Genomic DNA, 17,576 nt, shown 5'->3' with positions numbered 1-17,576 from the left:
CCAGGCTCTCTGGGTTTCTCTCTACCGTATGGTAGCTCCTCTTGATCATTTAGCAAAGCAAATCTCCTTCAAGAAGCTTACTTGAAGAGCTTTAACCTCTGTTTTCACTGTAATAACTCCCCTTTCCCCTTGTCTTGTACTCTCTCTCTGTTCCTCTTGTCTGTATCTTCTTTGTCGATGGCATAACCCACAATAGTTACAACGTTTTCTTCCTCCCTTTAGCTCTGATGTTACTCCCTTATAAATCGCCCAATTTCTGCCCTAATTACGTCGTTGTATGACATTTTGTTTCTTTTTGGTCATAATTTCCTGCTTCTTTCCCATTTGACCAAAAACCCTAAGCATCGCACTCCAAGAAGTCAACTACCCTATCTAGTCGCAAAGGTGCTTTTGCCCGCAGGAGATCAATTCACCCAAGTACTCTGTTTTCCCTTGCCCCATCTTTAATCTCCCCGACAACTCCTCTGGTTTGACTATTTTTCAAACAGAACTCTGATTAGGTGGCATCTCTACGTGTCTGTCTCTTCAAAAATCCCAAACCATATTCCAGATACCCACCAAGTCGTGCAAAGGATTCGCTGTGTTCGTGGGAAAAATCAACGCCTCTCTGCTTTTTCTTTGCTGAGGTAGCTCTCTTACAACTTTATGAGTTTGTGAGTAGATCAAAAATGATGAATGATCAGATATCTGCTAGTGCTTCAGCAGTGTGATCCTGACATTCCAGAGATATGTTATAATTTTGATCACTATCCCTTTTGGGTTAATCGATATGGTCTTCCATTTGGTAGAGTGACGAAGGAAGTTGTTAGAGATATAGCTGCCAAAATCGGCGAGGCAATAGATGTGAAGTTGGAAGCTAAAGGAAATAGTATGTATAAATTTGGTAAAGCCCGAGTTAATCTTCATTTGGGCTCCCCCCCTTAAAACATGTGTCGTTCTCAGTTTGGGCAGCAAAAAATTATGGATAGAATTCAAATATGAGAGGCTCCCACACTTCTGCTTTTCTTGTGGAAGAATTGGACATTATGCTACAGCGTGCAAAGAAATTCCATATGACTTTACAAGGCTGGAAGAGGATTTACTAGGTAATTTTGGTAGCTGGTTACGTGCCGAAGTCAGGGATATCAGCCCTTATGGTAAAATATTTTATGGAAAACATGTTGAGCTCCTTCAAGATCCTGAAGTGGTACCGGAATCCCCCCTTGCTGCAGAAATACAAGAAAATCAGCAAGCAATTAGAACAACAGAGCAGCCTAACCCACCTATTAGAAGTCAAATTTCTTCGGAGGAGGCTTTGAAACAACAAGTAGATCCTCTTCACCATTCTCTTGCTATTACCATAAGGGAGGAAAAAGGTCCACAGAAAAGAGGAAGTAGCTGTTTAGATGACGAATCTATGATGTTTCTTTACACTGAACAGCTAAAAGAAAAAGAGTTTGAGGAAGAATACCAGCCAGCAAATGAAAGAAGCCGAAACAAGGGTAAAATTAAAAGTACTAAACTACCTACTTCGAAAAAAAGAAAGAGATTCTGCCCGTATGGTGCTCAATCGTCAAAGGCACCTTCTACTGATAAATTGCAGCTTGTGGACATTCCTATCTCGGAAGAGGAGAAATCAATGCACTAGACTTTGGTGGCTAGCCTGAATAAGCCACCAGGTCAGCCATGAAAATAATAAGTTAGAATTGTCAGGGGTTGGGCTCATTCTTGAAAATTTGAGCTTTAAGAGCCCTAGTGTCTCAAGAACGACCTAATATTATTTGTTTAATGAAAACCAAAAATAGAGAGCCACTGGTGCAAAAATGGCGTTGTAGATTGAAGTTTCAAAATTGTTTTTTTGGAGAATCCAGATGGTTTTTCAGAGGGTTTGGCAATCTTTTGGGATGAAACGGTTACCATAGTTGTGGATTCTTCTTCCAGAAACTTTATCAATGTGCAATGTCAACTTTAGAAAATAAGCAGTTAATGAGAATCACTTTCGTGTATGCTCCAACTTGTTTTAAAGCTAGAATATTATTATGGGAAGAAATACAACGACTAAGCATCTTCAATCATCTACATTGGCTGTGTATTGGCGACTTTAATGAAATTTTGTATCATTGGGAAAAAGTGGGAAAGAGGTTGTCAGAAAACTATCGTCTTACGGCTTTCAGAGATTTCCTACATGCATGTTCTTTTATCGATCTAGAAAGTAAAGGATGCGCATTTACATGGACAAATCGAAGAGGTGGTGGGAAAAATGTCAAGAAAAGGTTGGATAGAGCCTTATGTACCTTGGAGTGGAGAATAGCTTATCCAGTGCGGAGGTTTTAGCGCTACCAGCAATAGGCTCTTATCACAGCCCTCTTTCGTTGTCCCTGTATCCTAAAACAGATTGCAAAAAACAAGATTTTAGGTATGAAGCGTACTGGGCTGAAGATGAGGATTGTACGAGCCTTGTGAAACGAACTTGGGAAGAATCCCAAGGTAAAAACATGGTTGAGAAACTAAAGTTAGTAGCTACAAAACTTGCTGTGTGGAGTAAAAGAAGATATCCCAATGCATATAAAAGGATAGAAAGGTTGAAAAAGAAACTTCTGACCTTCATGAACAGCCAAGAATGTGACTATGATCAGCAAAGAATTCAACAAATTAACCAAGAAATCGAATCCCTATGGCGACAAGAGGAGATGTTATGGGGCATGAGATCAAGAATTAAGTTGTTGCAATGGGGAGATAAAAATACCAAAATTTTCCATGCAACAACTATTCAACGGAGAAACCGGAATCGAATTTCCATGTTATTAAACAATCAGGAGGAGTGGATTCGCAATCAAGAAGCACTTCAGGACATGACTGTTAACTTTTTCAAAAACCTATATACGTCTGGGGGGACAACGGAACTTTCAGCCCATCCTTGATTATATTCCCAACTTGGTGGATGTAACTATAAATCAAAAGCTTACTACACTTGTTACTATGGACGAAATTAAAGAAGCTGCATACCAATTGGGACCTAATAAAGCTCCAGGGCCGGATGGGTTAAATGGCATCTTTTTTCAACACCACTGGCGAGATATTGGAGAAGATATCTATCGGGAGATTCAACACTTCTTCGAGACCGGATCCCTAAACCCAGCCTTTAACCAAACACAAATCACTCTTATCCCTAAAATCCAAAACCCAGAAAAAATAGAACAATTTAGACCTAAGCCTGTGCAATTTTGCCTACAAAATCATTTCCAAAATCATCACAAATAGATTGAAACCCCTACTACCAGCCCTAATTGAACTAGAACATAGTGCATTTGTGGAAGGACGGCAAATATAGGATAACATCCTTATTGTCCAGGAAGTCCTTTACAGACTAAGAACTCGAGATCGACAGCAGCACTTCCAGGCGGTCCTCAAACTTGATATGCAAAAGGCGTATGATCGGATAGAGTGGGATTTCCTTCAAGCATGCCTGCTGAAGATGGGGTTTTGTGAAGAATGGGTTAAAATGGTCATGCAGTGTGTTACAACTGTCTCCTACAACATCAAGATTAATGGTGTATCTGAGAGTGCTAGTATGAACAAAATAAAGAAGTTAGGGAAGAGAATAAGAACACGAGATTTATAGTGGTTCGGCTTAATCCAAGCCTACGTCCACTCTCCCACGATAACAGACCTTCTTGGCTGGATTCCACTATGCAATCAACAAGAGATTACAACTCCGAGTGCAAACACTTAGTAGTAGATCACACTATCTCACTAAGTCACTCTCTTGGTATTTCTCTCACGATTACAAACGTTTAAGCTCTCAAGAGACAAGTATATGATCTAAAGTCGCTTAGACTTTGGAATTATAAATTCTACGCTCCGTCTCTTACTTGCTCATCGGTCCATGATCTCCTTAAATACTCCTCCACTTCCAAACTACCGTTGGACAGCATCCCGAGAATCGTCTTCCAATATACCCATTGGACAGCTCCGTATCTTAGAAGATTTGGTAGCCGTTGAGTGACAAAGGTAAAATCCCAAATTGATTCCGATCGCCCATACAAACGAAATCTTGGTTTCCATAAGTAAAGCTTCTTCGTATAGAAAGATCTTGTCTTCAATCAAATCAATCTTGATGTGGAATCCAAACCGGATCACTAGCCGTTGTATGATTGGGCTTGAGTTACGATTCATCGAATCTGGATGTAAAGTCTCGAGTCTTGAGACTTTACGATATGAGTCTTGAGACTTTACAACCTCGGGTCTTTAGACTTTAAGGCTGGCTCAGACTGCACCACACATAGATGTAGCCTATCTTCCTTCAAATTTCAAGATGTAGCCTGTCTTCCGGTTCATCATTCACGTTCAACTGGAATTAGTCGAGTTGACAGACTTCTAAGGTAGAACAGACTTTGATACTAAAGTCCGCGGTCTTCGACTTTGAGTCTCGAGTCCTGCGCTTCGGACTTTGAGTCTCGAGTCCTGCGCAGTCTTCGAGACTTTGAGTCTCGAGTCCGGCGCCTTCGACTTTGAGTCTCGAGTCCTGCGCGTCTTCGACTTTGAGTCTCGAGTCCGCGCCTTCGAGACTTTGATAATATCCTTTACATGTTCTATTATCTCGCATGGTCTATTACTCAACCATCAAACATGTTAGTAGCCTTTGATTTATTTTGTCATCTTCAAAACATCATAAGGGATTTCCCTAACAATCTCCCCTTTTTGATGATGACAAAACAATCTCTCGAATATGCAGATTTGTAAACATGCTTTTAAAAATATTAATTTAAATCAAAGGATATCGAAGATAGCAAATAAATTGAGCATAAGAATATATAGAAAAATAATCGCAGCTCAATATTATGCCATAGATAATATCAACCAATCAGCACATATGCATATTCATAACTTCTCCCCTTTTTGTCATAATCAAAAAGCGATAATGATGGATTCACGTAGAAAATATGACATATAATTTCCAAAAAGATCAGCTTTTATAAAGTAAATCGAATATTGAAGATATGCAATATAGCTCACTTCAATCATATCAAAGCAAATATCCAATAAAAATCACGGATGCATCATGAAATTCACGTACCATTTTTGTCATAAAAGATTTGTTAATGACAAAAGGTAATAAGAGATGCACTAACCGGATTTTGTAGAATAAATTCTGACACAATTACCTTTCCTTCCATCCATAATAAGATCACGATCAATCAAAAAAGATTTTTCCATAATTGATCAAAGCTCCCCCTCAATTTGTTGCCTTTTTGAGGTGATCACGATTCTTTTCCTTTTCTTTTGGATTCGATTTCTCCCCTTGATTTCCTCATTAGATTCCCGAGTCCTGTTCTCGAATCGACTCGATTCCGAGTCTCCTCGTCCGAGTTAGACTCGGATTCCGAATGTGCCATCAAGCATAGATTTCTTTGCTCATCATCTTCTTTCATGATTCTTTTCTGCCATTATGCTTGTATTGACTTCTTCCACCGAATTTCCTTTCTTTTCTACTCAGCTTTTGAATTTCTCGACCATAAAGGCAAATTCTTCATCGTCCATGTCATTTTCTCGAGTCTGTTTCATCAAAAACAGCATTAGATATTAAAGCAATGGACTTCTTACCTTCGGGATCTTCATCGTTAAGTTGCTCCACTTCATAGGATTGAAGAGTGCCGATCAATTCATCAACGGTGAGTGGCATAATCCTTTGAGTCTCCCTGATTGAGGTCTTGACATGGTTCCAATCTTTTGAGAGACCTCGCAAGAGTTTGTTGACCTTCATTGGGGCAGAAATTTGCCGACCTTGATATGCTAAACCATTTACAATTTCAGTAAACGGCTAAACATATCTCCAATCGATTCTCCTTGCTTCATCTTGAAGGATTCATATTTGCCGAGCAAGAAGTTTACTTTTGTCTCTTTTACACGATCGGTCCCTTCATATGTAACATGAAGTCTATCCCAAACTTCTTTTGTTTTTGCCACATGAAGAGATTCTCGTTATATTCAGCAAGAGACAAAGCGCAATATAAAGAATAAATAGCTTTTGCATCAAGCGCTTCTCTTTTGAACAACTCCGTCCGAGACATAGGAGCGGGGCTTTAGTGTTTTTGTCTTTGCCATTCTTATTTGATGTAGACGCAAAGAATGGGGTTGATTCCTCTTTCCACAACATCCCATTGTAAGAGATCTCTGGATCTTAGGAATGCTTTCATTTTGTTCTTCCATACGTCGTATTCCTTTCCATCAAAATATGGTGGCCTTGTGTTGCTTTGCCCTTCCATAAGTCCTAGTGCCAACATACTAGCCATAAAGAATCTTTAGCTCAAAAGTAAAAACACTTTTATAAACCGAGCACTTGGCTCGATACCACCGAGAGTGCTAGTATGAACAAAATAAAGAAGTTAGGGAAGAGAATAAGAACACGAGATTTATAGTGGTTCGGCTTAATCCAAGCCTACGTCCACTCTCCCCCACGATAACGGCCTTCTTTTGGTCGGATTCCACTATGCAATCAACAAGAGATTACAACTCCGAGTGCAAACACTTAGTAGTAGATCACACTATCTCACTAAGTCACTCTCTTGGTATTTCTCTCACGATTACAAACGTTTAAGCTCTCAAGAGACAAGTATATGATCTAAAGTCGCTTAGACTTTGGAATTATAAATTTACGCTCCGTCTCTTACTTGCTCATCGGTCCATGATCTCCTTAAATACTCCTCCACTTCCAAACTACCGTTGGACAAAGATCCCTGAGAATCGTCTTCCAATATACCCATTGGACACTCTTATCTTAGAAGATTTGGTAGCCGTTGAGTGACAAAGGTAAAATCCCAAATTGATTCCGATCGCCCATACAAACGAAATCTTGGTTTCCATAAGTAAAGCTTCTTCGTATAGAAAGATCTTGTCTTCAATCAAATCAATCTTGATGTGGAATCCAAACCGATCACTAGCCGTTGTATGATTGGGCTTGAGTTACGATTCATCGAACTGGATGTAAAGTCCGAGTCTTGAGACTTTACGATATGAGTCTTGAGACTTTACAACCCTGGGTCTTTAGACTTTAAGGTGCATTACCCGATTCGGCCTTCAAAGATGAGTCTATCTTCCTGTTCGCCTTCAAAGATGTAGTCTGTCTTCCGGTTCATCATTCACGTTCAATCTGGAATTAGTCGAGCGACGACTTCTAAGGTAGAACAGACTTTGATACTAAAGTCCTCGGCGGTCTTGACTTTGAGTCTCGAGTCCTGCAGCCTTCGGACTTTGAGTCTCGAGTCAGCGCCTCTTCGACTTTGAGTCTCGAGTCCGGCGCCTTGGACTTTGAGTCTCGAGTCCGGCGCCTTCGACTTTGAAGTCTCGAGTCCGCGGTCTTCGTACTTTGATAATATCCTTTACATGTTCTATTATCTGCATGGTCTATTACTCAACCATCAAACATGTTAGTAGCCTTTGATTTATTTTGTCATCTTCAAAACATCATAAGGGATTTCCCTAACAGTATCCTTGCCTTATTTCCAGCCAACTCGGGGAATTCGCCAAGGTGATCCATTATCCCCTTATTTATTCATCATTGTGGCAAATGTCCTATCCCACATGTTAAAGCAAGCCATACAAACAGGTACAATCTGTGGTATCAGGTTGAATAGAAATTGTCCCACTCTTTCCCATCTATTATTTGCAAATGACTCCATTTTTTTCTTTCATGGTACAATCTTGGAATGTCAAAACTTAGCGTCTATCCTGCATCAGTATTGTTATGCATCAGGTCAAGCTGTCAACCGCAATAAATCAGGGATATTCTTTACTAAGGGCTGTCTAGAACAACTACGGAGAAATATGGCGTATGAGCTGAGAGTTCCAATTATTATGAAAACTGGGAAATATCTAGGAATCCCTTCGGACTGGGGTGCATCCAAAAAAGAAGTGTTCACGTGGATTCTAACTAAAATAAATATGAAGCTAGAAAGTTGGAAGGAAAACTTGTTATCAAGAGTGGGTAAGGAAACACTTCTCAAATCAGTTGTGCAAGCTATACCCCAGTATGCTATGTCCATTTTAAAATCCCATTATCTATTATCAGAGATATAGAAAAGAAGATTGCTAACTTCTAGTGGAGAAACAATAATAAAGCGAAGGGTCTTCATTGGAGAAAATGGGAACTTCTCAAGCTCACAAAAAAGGAAGGAGGTCTCGGTTTCAAGGATCTTTCCACTTTCAATATGGCTATGTTAGGAAAACAAGCTTGGCGCCTTTCTCATCACCCAAACAATCAAGTAAGCCAAATTATGAAGGACCTGTACTTCCCAAATTGTACCTTTTGGCAAGCAGGAAAAGGATCGCGCCCATCTTGGGGATGGCAAAGCCTATTAGCTGGGAGAGAAGTGATCGCCCCTCAAGTAATGTGGGCTGTGGGAAATGGTCAGAAAATCTCAATCAAAACAGATAAGTGGCTGAAAATGGGTGTAATCGGAGGACCTGCGGCAAGAAATGAACCTTCCAAGGTTGTAGAGTTGATAGACTTTGAAAATGCTGTGTGGAAAGAAGATTTATTGCGATCTATGTTTGATCATAATACAATGACGGAAATTCTAGCTACCCCTTTCGAACTTCCAACAACGGAAGATAAATTGATATGGTTGAGTAATAAATCGGGAAGGTATATGGTGAAAAGTGGATATTTGCTGCATAGAAAGAATACAATGGCTATTCAAGATCAACTGCCAACAACATCCTACCAGGTCAGCCCCGAATTATGGAAACAAATATGGAATGCGACTATACAACCCAAAATAAAGTTCTTTCTATGGAGTGCCTGTCAAAATGCTTTACCTACGATGGAGAACTTGTATAGAAGGAAAATAGTACTTGCGCCTATATTTCCATTATGTGGTTTGGAACCGGAGACAATAGAACACACATTTCTTCTATGCCTTTGGATCACGCAGCTATGGACTGAGCCATCCCTGCAAATTGAAGTGAATCGAGTAGGCTTGACCCGCTTTGATGAATGGTTATACAAAGTGCACACAAGCTCTAGAACATCTCAAGAATTTGAACTACTTGCGAATGTACTTTGGTGCATATGGAAGGGTCAAAATCATCATATTTTCAGGAAAAGTCCTCTCAATTTCCATCACACTCTTTTTAGAGCCATCACCTCACAAGACAGCTTTGCCACTTGGAATCCCAAATCGAAAAACCAGAAGAAAGAAGCCAACTTACAAAACAAATGGCAACCCCCGAAGCCCGGTGTTCTCAAAATCAACATAGACCTTCAGGCCTACTTGCACAGAAATATCACAATTAAATCAAATCAAGAGGTCTCATTGTATAGTATAGAAGATCTTTCAGCATCAACCTTGGAACCAAAATCAACAAGCGAAGAATTTCAAGACTCGTTTCCCAACTCCTATACCTCCTTCTCCCCAACACTTGATGTCTCATGGACGGAAATTGAAGAAGGCCAGCTCCACCTGCATGGAAACATACAATTGGCTAGCTCTACTTGCAACCCAGAGGCCTCAGCCATATCGCCAACAATAACTAACTCGGATGTTGGTGAACGGGTGATGATAGAACGGCCACACAAAATGGTATATGAGGTAATTCAAAAACCCACGGGCCTAGCTATTGCAAAGAAGAAGCAAGGTGAAAACATCAATAAATATGCCTTATCTCTACCCTATGGGTTGCCCAGACGAAATAATCAATCAACAAATAAAAAGCAAGACCCAAAAAATGTCCCCTCTGACACAGAACTAAACTCATACAGCAGCTACAATGCAGAGCAAAGGGTGAGGCCAGATTTGAAGTCGAAAGAAAGAGAAGAAGCAAGAAATCAGCAAAGCAACCCAGATCTAAACAGAGAAGAGACTAGTGGAATCTTAGGCACCTTGCAGCGACATCTCCCTCCAAACGAAGCTGCGTTGTGACCCAACAGGGATGGCAAGACAAGTGTTTCTTCCAAATACAAAGAAAGAACAAATATTCGCTGGATCTGTCCAGCATTCTTGAAATAGGTGTGGATGCCGTAGAGTGGGAAGAAATTGAAATCACCTCTGTGCCTTGCATGCCTGACAATGGAGACAAGGGGAAAACAACTTAGCTAAAAGAAAACTCTGAAGTTAGCCAAGAACAGAGTTCGACCTCAGAGCAGAATAGGGAGGAATATGCCTCTTTTACCGGATCTCAAACTCGACTTTCCCCCTTCACAGCAGTTGTAGCTTGTATTTGCAGGGACAATCTGCGAAGAATTATTGATGGTTTTACTAAATCTGTGGAGGTTAGATTGGCCGAGCAAGCGGAGGTAATGGCTCTGATTGAAACTCTAAAGTTTATCTCCTTGAAGCTGGCCCAGAATAGAACTGAAAAAGAAATAATTATACATTCTGACTACCGCACAATGGTAAAGGGGGTCCTCTCTTCAAAGACTATTAGTTGGGAAATACAACCACTATTGGACCGGGCAAAGCAGAAACTGGAAAAGATGTCAGGTCTTACAATAGCTCATTGTAATCAAACCACAAATAAGGTAGCTGACTGGTTAGCGAAAGCCCATCAATTGGATTGTCTTACTAGGAATTGGGTTAATTACCCACCCTTAGCTCTTTTGGATCTTTTGTGCGTTGATGCTAGTGTTGTACTTGTTAAAAACATTTCCTACTAATGCATTTTCGTTTGCTCGTTCAAAAAAAAAAATAATAATAATTCTTATAGGATGGATTCCTTAAATAAATGATTTTAAAATATGAAAAAATAATAGTAAGGCGACAAAATAGGCAAGATTTTTCGCGCCCAATCAACTTTAAAAAAAAAAAAAAGGGAAAAAATGATAAAAAGTCACACCCACATTTTGAATTTCCCTCTCGAGCACACGCACACAAACTCTCTCTCTCCACCACCTACCGCCCACCACCCATCATCTTTGCACTCATCATCACCGCCGCCCCTCAGTGAGATTTCCAAGCCCATTGTTTTTGTAATATTTTAGGCCTCCAAGTCATGGCCACAACTAGGAAAAAAGTGTCAAAAAAATCATAAACTTATTTATTGATATCAATTCAGTAATAATTTTGTCGATTCAATTAATTTAGTCATAAATCTTTTACAATTATACCAATTCAATCATTCCAAATAATTTTAGCCGATCGCATAATGTGGACACTAGTCAGCCGATGTACGCTGAAGTGATAATTTTTAAATATTTTTTTATTTTTTCCAATTTTTTATTAATTTTTCACATTTTTTGCCCTTTCCTCCCTTTTCCTCTTTTTCTTCATGGCTTCTTCTCCTGCAGTGGCCAGTGAGCCTCTAGCGTCTCGCCAGCCACTAGGTGAGGGCCACAAAGCCCTCATTAGCTAGGGGCAAGGGCCGCAGAGGCTCGCCGGCCACTACAAGAGAAGAAGCCATGAGGAAGAAGAGAAAAAAGGAAAAAAAAATGATAAATTAATAAAATATTATTTAAAAATTACCATGTCAATGTTCGCTAATTGGCATCCACATCAATGTCAGCAAGCCAAAATTGGTTAGAATGACTAAATTTGTATCAATATGAAAAAGTTTACGACTAAATTGGACAAAGTAAAAAGTTTATGACTGAATTACTACCGATAACATATATTGATGACTTTTTTAATACTCTTCCCGCCACAATTGCGACTTCAAGCCCATTGTTTCAATGCATTGGAACTATGAATGGTGGACAAAGGCACTTACGTGGAATGCCTAAATCATCTTCATGCTTGTTTTCTCCAAGATTCAGTGGTTAAAATGCATTGTGAGCAATTCTTCTGGAACATACGGAGTAAATTACTTATATGTCAGCTCATGAATATGCCTCAATGACTCTTTTCTTTTCTATCAACATCACTTGAAAATATGCAGACAATCTTAGTCTGTCGCCAAATTTGAATGGAAGTCTCTAAATTCCGCTTCTGTTCTTAGATTCTCGTGGTTCGATCTTGAAAAATTGACCCCACGAATTCCAGACTCCTTCATTTTAATTAATCATCGATGGAGCCAATCAACCAGACCCTTAACGAAATCCATAATTTCCACTTGTGATGTGAGGAGTTTGATATTCATACTCGACAAGTGAGTTTTCTCTGAAGCCGATTAAATTTGATTGCACGCACATTTGATAACAAAGCAACATATTTTTTACTACCAAGTCTAATAATACTCGGTACTATGCAATTTCTATTCAAAACTGATGGCTCCCTTTCGCCACACACCACATTAGCAAAAACAAACGGTCAACCTTGCGGTTCCACAACCTTTTTCCTTCCTCAGTAGGACTGACATTGACTAAGAAACAGGTGTGGCTGGACCGCCATTGTCCACACGAATTTCGTACGTGAAATTTAGTTGGCCTAGTCTTCGAGACAAGCCCCAAGGGCCACGCCTGCCCTCCCAACGACTCCTATAAATGCGAATATAACGTCTTTGTCTCAAGCTAGAGAGAGAGAGAGAGAGAGAGAGAGAGAGCTACAGCATAGTTCTATGACCCTACTTCACTCATACGACTTTTAACTATTTATGCAAGCTTCGCTATTCTAGCCTGTGCCAAGTGACCAAACATGGAGGGAGAGATCAGCAACTTCATGACGGTCTGGACCTTGGTGGTTATCTCGCTCACCTACTGCCACACCATCTCTAAGACCGTCCCTGCCGGAACGAGGAGGCTGTTGGCCATTTCGCCGGTCATCGTCCTCTTCTTCATCCTCCCTCTTAGCCTCACCGCCATCTCCCTCGGAGGCCTCACCTCGTTCTTCATCGCTTGGCTCTGCAACTTCAAGCTCATCCTCTTTGCCTTCGGCAAAGGACCGTTGTCACCTAGCCGGTCTTGCTCTTTGGCATACTTCATTCCCGTCGCCTGCCTTCCCATTAAGATTCACAACCCAGTTGAGAGCACCAAAAAGGAAGAGGGCCCGTGTTCGGAGATCAACGAGAGAGGACTCAAATCGCCCATGAATTACGTCGTCAAGTGCCTGGTGATAGTTGCCTTTTTGCCTGCCTATGAGGGGAAGGTTCGAGTTCATCCGGTGATCCTCAACTTGATGTATTTGGTGCACGTATACGTGGGGCTGGAGGTGTCCCTGGCCGTGGTTGGAGCCATGGTCCGAGCACTTACTGGCATTGGGCTTGAGCCGCAATTCGAAGAGCCGTACCTCTCGACCTCACTGCAGGACTTCTGGGGAAGGAGATGGAACCTCATGGTCACCAATATACTCCACCCTGCCGTGTATTTACCTGTTAGGTGAGACACTATTTACTTTGTTTTTTAAAGATACAAAGAGATGCATCGTCACTCATTGTACTGAGTTGAATTTTGTTATCATTTTGATGTGGATCAATTTGCGTTCATTGTTTATGCGTAAGACTTCATTGCACGCATGAAAATATAATATGACAGACATGAAGGTAAAGCACAGTGTCAAAATTTCTCTGCACTACCACAGATTCATTTCTGTCATATCTTTGTTATATTTTCATACCTAAAATGAAGTCTTGTACATGAAAAAGAATGTCAGCTGCATAATATAAACGTATACTGTCAATTTGACATTAAAAAAGTTCAAGAAATGCTAGACATAAAGAAAAAATTACTGGACATGATAAGACAAAATAAAAAATAAAAGGCTCGCAGAGTAGTAATTCTAGTTGAACGCATCGTTCTCTTCCGTGTCTCAAACCAGGTCCATTTCCAGCCGTTTGATCGGGAGGAGGTGGGCCGCCCTGCCAGCATCATTTGCCTGCTTCCTGGTCTCGGCGCTCATGCACGAGCTCATTTTCTACTACATCGGACGTAAGGAGCCGAGGTGGGAGGTCACCTCCTTCTTCCTCTTGCACGGCCTCTGCGTGGCCGCCGAGATCGCAGCCAAGAAAGCACTCGCCGGCAGATTCCACCTGCCGAGGGCGGTGTCGGGAGCGATGGCGGTCGGTTTTATCCTCGCGACGGCATTATGGCTGTTCCTGCCGGCCCTATTGTGGTGCGACGCGGAGGACAAGGCGCGGAGAGAGGCCACTGCGGTCGTGGACTTTGTGAAGAGGACTTGGAGCGTCCTGGGATACAGCTCCATCATGAAAGCGAGTAGGTGATGGTATTGATTGTAGACTTGACGTGCATCCGAGATATAATTGATGTTGATTAATAGCGATATAAATGGTTCTTTTAGCTAATTGTCATCAATTAATATCAGTCATGTAAGGTAGAATGGTCAACATTGACGATGTTGATATTTTAGTCACCGGCCATGATGGAGGAAAAAAAAAGGAAAGAAGGAAAAGAGGGGGGGAATGGAAAAGGAAAAAGGAAAGAAGAAATAAATAAAAATGAAGAAAAAATATCTATATCAATGCCAATCATGCCATATAGGACGACTGACGTCTACGTCACCAATTTCCTGAAAAAAATAGCCCGATTGATTGAAATGGTGTCGATATTATCTAAGACTAAAAAAGTTTAAAACTAAATTATTACTAATACATCAAGTTTAGGATTTGTTTTATACTTTTTTCGAATTTTCAAGCGGTCACTTCTCAATTAACCTTTTGAATTAGGATAATCCGAATGTAGAAGTAAAGTTACATCTTAAATTCAACCCCCCTACACCTCAGCAACCCAATTGAAAGCTTAAATCAGTCCACATCTCCCAAAAATGCCCTCCATTACCAAAAAAACTCCCACCACATTCTCTGAAAATACATGCCCACAAAGTAAGACCACCACCCCCAGTTTCTGTCTCCTCTCCCTCTCCGCCAACACCGCCGCGCTCCGCCACCATCCTCATTACCCATTGCCATCCCAACTGCAAAGACAAGCCTAGCAGCCCCTGAAACGGCCACAGCTGCGCCCCTCAGCCGTCCTCTCCACCGCGTCACCTGTTAGTCTCATCTCCATGTTGGAGGCCACGATTTCCGACATAGGCTCAATGGTGGTCTCGCAGCCACAGATCTATGGTCACACCCGGTCCAAACAAGGGCATGGAGTAGGTAACCGTCGGATGATGGGGAATTGAATGAGGAGTTACTTTTAAAGGACTTCTAGGACAGTGAAAGGACCATGCCTAAAGCTGAAACATTTTGGATTTTAAATAGGAGGACACTAAAAGTGTCAAATATTAGTACGGCGGTGCTTACTTTAATAGCAAATTTTTGTTTGAATATCTTAAGTGTCAACTTCAAATCAGGTTGTCGGACCCTTAAACTATGCTACTTAAAAGTTGTAAATAATAATTATTTAAGTACCAAATTTTATTTAAATTATCACTTCGATGTCAATCATTGTTAAAACGATATCACTTTAATACCAAGCACGCCACGTGAAAATGTCACGTGGACTAGAATTTTTGAAAAATTTATCAAATCAATTATAAATTATACATAATCAATTTGATCAGAATTTCTTATCATTGGTACTTACATTATCGTTTTTTCTCCGATTTGATACTTAAGTGAGACAGCAAAAAAAATTCATATTAAAGTGAGCGTTATACATAAATTTTTGCACTTTGTAGTGTTCTTCTATCTAAATATTCACAAAAAGCATATTTTAATATTGGACACTAAAGGAAAAATTGTGGAGCTTTAAATGGATGGACCAAAATAGACAATATCTCAACTCAAGGGTATTGGGGAGGCTCTCGGGGAAATTCTTAGCGTCGAGCCACTGGCGGCTCGAGGCGCAATGGCGACATTGGCGAGGGCTCGTAGTGGTGACGGAAGACAACGGCTTGGCGACAACGTGCTTGGACCTTCAACCATGGTGGTTTGCTCGAAAGGACGGAGAAGAAAAGATGAAGGAAGAAGAGAAAGAAGGATAGAAAGAAAAAGGGCACGGAAAAAAAAAGACAAATGTCAACCATTGGATTATCTAGATGCGATGTGTCCTTATCCGTGGATTTCCTTTCTCTTTTTTTAAACCAATTTAGAATCATCTAAGACATAATATTCTAATGGTTGGTCCACCTACATTTTTGTAGATCTCTAGGCAAAAATGCATTCTTGACATCTAATTAATGAAGCTTCTGATCATAGTAGCTTGCAATAGCTAATGCTAATTTTACAGTTTCAATCTTTATAATTGAACTGAAGGTTTTTTTATAATCTAACCAAATTGTTTTTTTTTTTTTTTTTTTTTGGTAGGTAATCTAACCAAATTGTTGATTATAACATTTTTCACTATTCATCTCGTTTTCTATCTTTCAATTGTGCCTTCTGGTTTATACTTAATTTGAGAAACCCATTTACTCCCAATCACATATTTTATAAAATCAAAATAATATTGTAAATTTTGATGGGAAAATTAGAAAGTTGTTTTTAATTAATGACAAACAAGCATGGCTACAATAATCCATAGTCCATACGCGATAACACGTGATAATAATTTCGGTTAGGTGGTGAGGCTGGTTTTGGGCTATCAGCCGTTTGTAGAAAGCTACGTACTTCAGATACAATGAATAGCCAATGGGAAAAGTAGTTAAAAAAAAAAAAAAAAAAAAACTAAAACCCATTACAATTAGATGGGTTAATTTAGTGCCAAATGTTTTTCGCATTTTATCAATAGAGTCCATTATTCTGTAAATTAAGTCCATCCGATCAATTTTCTCGGAAATTGCTAACGTAAATATCAATCATCTTACATGGCATGTGATGTGAACATTTTTAATAATTTTTTAATTTTTAATTTTTTATTTTTTTCTTAATTTTTTTCATTTCATTTTGACAAACAATCCTCTAGCCACCAGGTGAGGGTCACCACCCTTGCCCAAGTCCTCACCAAATCTAGCCTCCCCAATGTTGGTGGGGCCACAATGGCTCTAGGCAAGGCCATTATTGCTATGTCGGCCATGGGCAAGGTAGCCCTTGCCTAGATCTGTGTGAGGCCATGATGGCCTTGGGCAAGGGCAACAACCCTTGCCGGCCAATAAAGATTCAAATATATTTGTAAAATATTTGTAAAGATTGTGGTTATTAGTCATAATCGTATTGCGTAAGATAGCAAGCATCTATGTAAACAATTGCTAGCCAAAATTGACAAAAATAACTCAATTGGGAAATTGTGAAAAATATTTAAGACTAAATTGGCATATTTGAATAATTTATGATTGAATTAGCACAAATACAATAAATTTAAAACTTTTCTTTTTACATTTTATAATACTTAACTAGGAGCCTAAACCAGAGGAAAAGTAAATATTCGTTCCGGGCAATGGTCGAGTAGCTCATCAAATTCAATAACTAATTAGGTATTACAAAGTATCAAATGATACTATTCTTTACCTAAGAAAAATTCAACCCACTCTTTGATGTGGTCCACGAGTCACTACTGACCTTCTTTTTCAATTAGTTGCATGCCTTCCATTTATCTAGTTCGAAGGTTTCAATACTCGATCCCGAGTTGAGCCAAGCTCGGACTTGGCACTATTTATCAACTTGACTCAAATGAATGCGCCCCTTAAGCTACATAGTAACTACATAGTGGCTAGCACATAATTCTCAAAATCTAATGGACTTAAATTAGTCATTAGAGTTCGGGGTAATCAAAGTTTCTCCAAAAAAAAAAAAAAACAAAAATGCCGCTTACACTATGCACTTCTCTTGACCAT

The 17,576-nt window shown here is 39.9% G+C and overlaps 1 protein-coding gene and 1 long non-coding RNA gene across 10 annotated transcripts; one reads left to right on the top strand and one right to left on the bottom strand.

Moving 5' to 3' along the window:
* Window positions 1–849: 849 nt before the first annotated feature.
* On the bottom strand, window positions 850–10,442 carry LOC108958470. Of its 8 annotated transcripts, none has more exons than XR_005550662.1 (6): window positions 10,150–10,442; window positions 9,326–10,040; window positions 8,282–9,247; window positions 2,274–2,364; window positions 1,339–1,642; window positions 850–1,205 (listed from the first exon to the last, which is right to left on the bottom strand). It is a non-coding gene; the product is annotated as an uncharacterized LOC108958470 (long non-coding RNA). The 8 variants fall into 8 exon arrangements; XR_005550664.1 differs by lacking the exon at window positions 1,339–1,642 and having other exon boundaries at window positions 8,282–8,930; window positions 9,190–9,247; window positions 10,150–10,439; XR_005550661.1 differs by lacking the exon at window positions 1,339–1,642 and having other exon boundaries at window positions 9,326–9,440; window positions 9,860–10,040; window positions 10,150–10,439.
* A 2,067-nt stretch (window positions 10,443–12,509) lies between these two features.
* On the top strand, window positions 12,510–14,191 carry LOC104441457 (acyl-CoA--sterol O-acyltransferase 1). 2 transcript variants are annotated; one of them, XM_039311275.1, is made up of 2 exons: window positions 12,510–13,225; window positions 13,677–14,191. In XM_039311275.1, exons 1-2 carry the CDS (start codon window positions 12,546–12,548, stop codon window positions 14,065–14,067), a joined length of 1,071 nt encoding a protein of 356 aa, XP_039167209.1. In that variant the 5' UTR covers window positions 12,510–12,545; the 3' UTR covers window positions 14,068–14,191. The 2 variants fall into 2 exon arrangements, with proteins under 2 accessions (XP_039167209.1, XP_010052914.2); XM_010054612.3 differs by having other exon boundaries at window positions 13,665–14,189.
* The last annotated feature ends 3,385 nt before the right edge of the window (window positions 14,192–17,576 follow it).

Source organism: Eucalyptus grandis, chromosome 4 (genome assembly GCF_016545825.1).
Source record: "Eucalyptus grandis isolate ANBG69807.140 chromosome 4, ASM1654582v1, whole genome shotgun sequence".
NCBI lineage: Eukaryota > Viridiplantae > Streptophyta > Magnoliopsida > Myrtales > Myrtaceae > Eucalyptus > Eucalyptus grandis.
This window is presented reverse-complemented; position numbering and strand designations above follow the sequence as displayed.

Excerpts from the sequence above, each read along its gene's own strand:
- LOC104441457 (XM_010054612.3), top strand. The coding sequence starts at position 12,546 with ATGGAGGGAGAGATCAGCAACTTCATGACGGTCTGGACCTTGGTGGTT. Across the intron at positions 13,226-13,664 it reads GCCGTGTATTTACCTGTTAG|GTCCATTTCCAGCCGTTTGA; the intron begins GTGAGACACTAT and ends GTCTCAAACCAG.